The following is a 2,812-nucleotide window of genomic DNA, read 5'->3' as shown; positions in this document are numbered from 1 at the left end:
TAAGGAGCTTTCTTTTCAATGACAATTGTAAATGCCATTCCCCTTAGTTAAACCAAATAAAATGTCAGATTCTAAAGAAGAAAAATGGGCACAAACCAGATAAGAAGAAACCCTTTTTCTTCTTCTTCCTTTTTTTTTTTTTTCATTAATCTAAGTATGGGTTATCCAAATTCTTTTCTCTTTCTTGGGCTAGAAGGTAAAATATACTTTAAATGCATAAAGATCAGTGTTGCATGGACATCTATTGTTGAACATTATTCAGTGCAAATGTTCTTAGGAGAGGTAAATAAGGCTTTATTAGGCTTTTATATCTTAGTATAAATAAGCTTAATAGATTTTTTTCTGCGACAAGTTAAAGTTAAATTTGCTTTTATATTTGCAGAGTATTTGGATCTTGACTCTGCATAAGGAGACCGTAGTTCAAGCTTCTATCTTTCCTGGCCCTTAGGAGGCATTTACTGAACCTCTCCAAGACATAATTTTTCAATGTGTGGGTTGACCACAGATATTAAAGACCCATGTAGCTCTAATACTTCAAGTTAGTTGCTTCAAAAAATGTTAGATGTTAATTCCTGAAATATAATTTGAGATATAAATTAGTAACTGCAACTAGGAATATGTCACTTCACCAAGAAATAAGGCAAAAAACCCCCCAAAACAAAAAACTATGAGTTGGGTTAGGACATAAGCAAAGAATAAGCCTGCTGCAAGATAGGCTTCTCAGAAAATACATGCAAAAATTCAATTCTAGCAAACACTTCTACTTAAAACCTCACTCAAAGGGTTGTGTTTATTGTTTCTAGAGGAGCATCTTCTAAGAAAGCATTTTAGGTTTCCATTCCCTTTAAGGAAGTCCATTGGCATGGTCAACAAGAATGATATCCATAACCCTTAATTCCAGTGGTAAGCTCAAGACATGAGAAAATCAAGTGTATCACAGAAAAGGCAGGCTGAGTGCTTTGCCAATGAAGCCACAATTTAATTAAGCTAAATTAGTAGATATCAGTAATTACATGGATTAATTCAAATAGAAAAAGAGTAAAAGGTTTGACTGATAGATTGTTGAGTCTGCTGAGCATAATTATTATTTGGAGAAATCCATTGTTATATGCTCATGAAGAAAAGGACAAAGTATGTTGAATAGTAACCACTGATGGTCCTGATAGTCTCGCAGAAGTGAAGGAAAAGTTCATGCAAGTCCATTTGGTGGGACAAGGACTCACAGCCCACGTGGATAAAAAAGGGAAGGGTATTTGGAAGTGTGATGATGTATAACCTCAAAGGTCAAATCACAGAGAATTCCTGGAGAAAGAAACTGAGTAGCTTCTTCCAAAGTGTATCAGAGTGATTGAAGCACAATTACCTGTGTGAAGATGTGATAAATTAGAGTTAAGCAATAACCTAGAGAGGCATTATTGCATAAAGTGACAAGCAAGGAGGAGGGAGCATCTGGATGGTGACACACCCACTTCTAAGAGTATATATAACTTGGAGTCCAGACCATGGCATTGAAACTCAGAGCATCTCTTCACTGTCACTCAGCCAAACTCACATCTCCTGCCAACATGTCCTACAGCTACTGCTCTGGAAACAACTCCTCCCACTCCTTTGGGGCATACCTGCGCTCCCCAAGCTCCTCCTGTCACTCTTCCTTCCCCAGCAACCTGGTCTACCACACTGACCTACGCTCTCCCAGCACCTGCCAGCTGGGCTCCTTCCTCCCCAGTGGCTCTCAGGACACCTTCTGTAAGCCCACCAGCTGCCAGACATCCCGTGTGGTGTCCAGCCCCTGCCAGACGTCCTACCACCGCCTGAGGACCTCCATGCTCTCCAGTCCTTGCCAGACGACTCGCTCTGGGTCTGTGGGCATTGAGTCCAGCAGCTGCCCTTCCCTGGGCTATGGATCCAGAAGCTGCTACTCACTGGGCTGTGGATCCCAGGGCTCCAGATCCAGGAGTTATGGAGTCTGTGGCTTCCCTTCTCTGGGCTATGGATCCAGATTCTGGCATCCAACCTACTTGGCTTCTAGGAGCTGCCAGTCTCCTTGTTACAGGCCAACCTATAGATCAGCCTTCTGTAGACCAACTTGTTGAGTTTCCAGACCCTTTGAGCAAAATATCTCAGTCTCTACATAGAGCTCCTATCAGTAATGTTAGCTAAACGCCTCTCACCTCCAGCTCTTCACCCTTTGTCTGGCATCAAGTACCAGCTGATAGACTAGTTTCTTTAGACAGTGAAATTAATGAATGACCAAAATATTAAGTGCGTACCTATAATTTTGAACAATTGACTCAGAATTACATAAATTCTTTTTACAAAATGTATGGAAATTCAGTTTTGTTTGACCTAATAAATCCATTGGCTCTTGTATCTGATATGTTCTCATTGTTCTTTATTGATTTTCAAAGTCTGATTTGTGATCTATCTTTGGGGCTCCAGACCCTCAGAATACTTTCCTTAGGAAATAGGTTTGGATTTCTGTAGGAAATGGCAGCAGGCCTGGTATCTAGTGAAATTCTCTGGGCAGTTTACTGACTAAGAGCTAATAAGTGTGCATGTCTTCCAAAGCTGGTAGGATTTTTATTATTGAGAGTATGCCCATATAAAGTCAACATTCTCATCACATTTTCAGTGAGGACATCGTATGCTTATTTGGTTTTGAGTTTACATTTTCAAAATAGTATTGAATTAGAATTTGTCCAGAGATGTTAACCGGGTGAAAAAGCATTTAGAAAATATATAAATTATTTGAATGAATCTGATATATTGACATGAAAAACAGAAAATATGAAGTGTTAGGGTTTGGAGGACA

At 39.7% G+C, this 2,812-nt stretch overlaps 1 protein-coding gene across 1 annotated transcript; it reads left to right on the top strand.

The window, feature by feature from the left end:
* Positions 1 to 1,376: 1,376 nt before the first annotated feature.
* Positions 1,377 to 2,093, top strand: LOC118018884 (keratin-associated protein 13-2-like). Its single transcript, XM_035017686.1, has one exon. It carries the CDS (start codon positions 1,503 to 1,505, stop codon positions 2,091 to 2,093), a length of 591 nt encoding a protein of 196 aa, XP_034873577.1. The 5' UTR covers positions 1,377 to 1,502.
* Positions 2,094 to 2,812: the final 719 nt, after the last annotated feature.

This window comes from Mirounga leonina, unplaced genomic scaffold, assembly GCF_011800145.1.
Source record: "Mirounga leonina isolate KUSES-001 unplaced genomic scaffold, KU_Mleo_1.0 Mir_172, whole genome shotgun sequence".
Lineage (NCBI taxonomy): Eukaryota > Metazoa > Chordata > Mammalia > Carnivora > Phocidae > Mirounga > Mirounga leonina.
The sequence above is the reverse complement of the archived record's forward strand: the minus strand, read 5'-3'. Positions and strand labels throughout refer to the sequence as shown.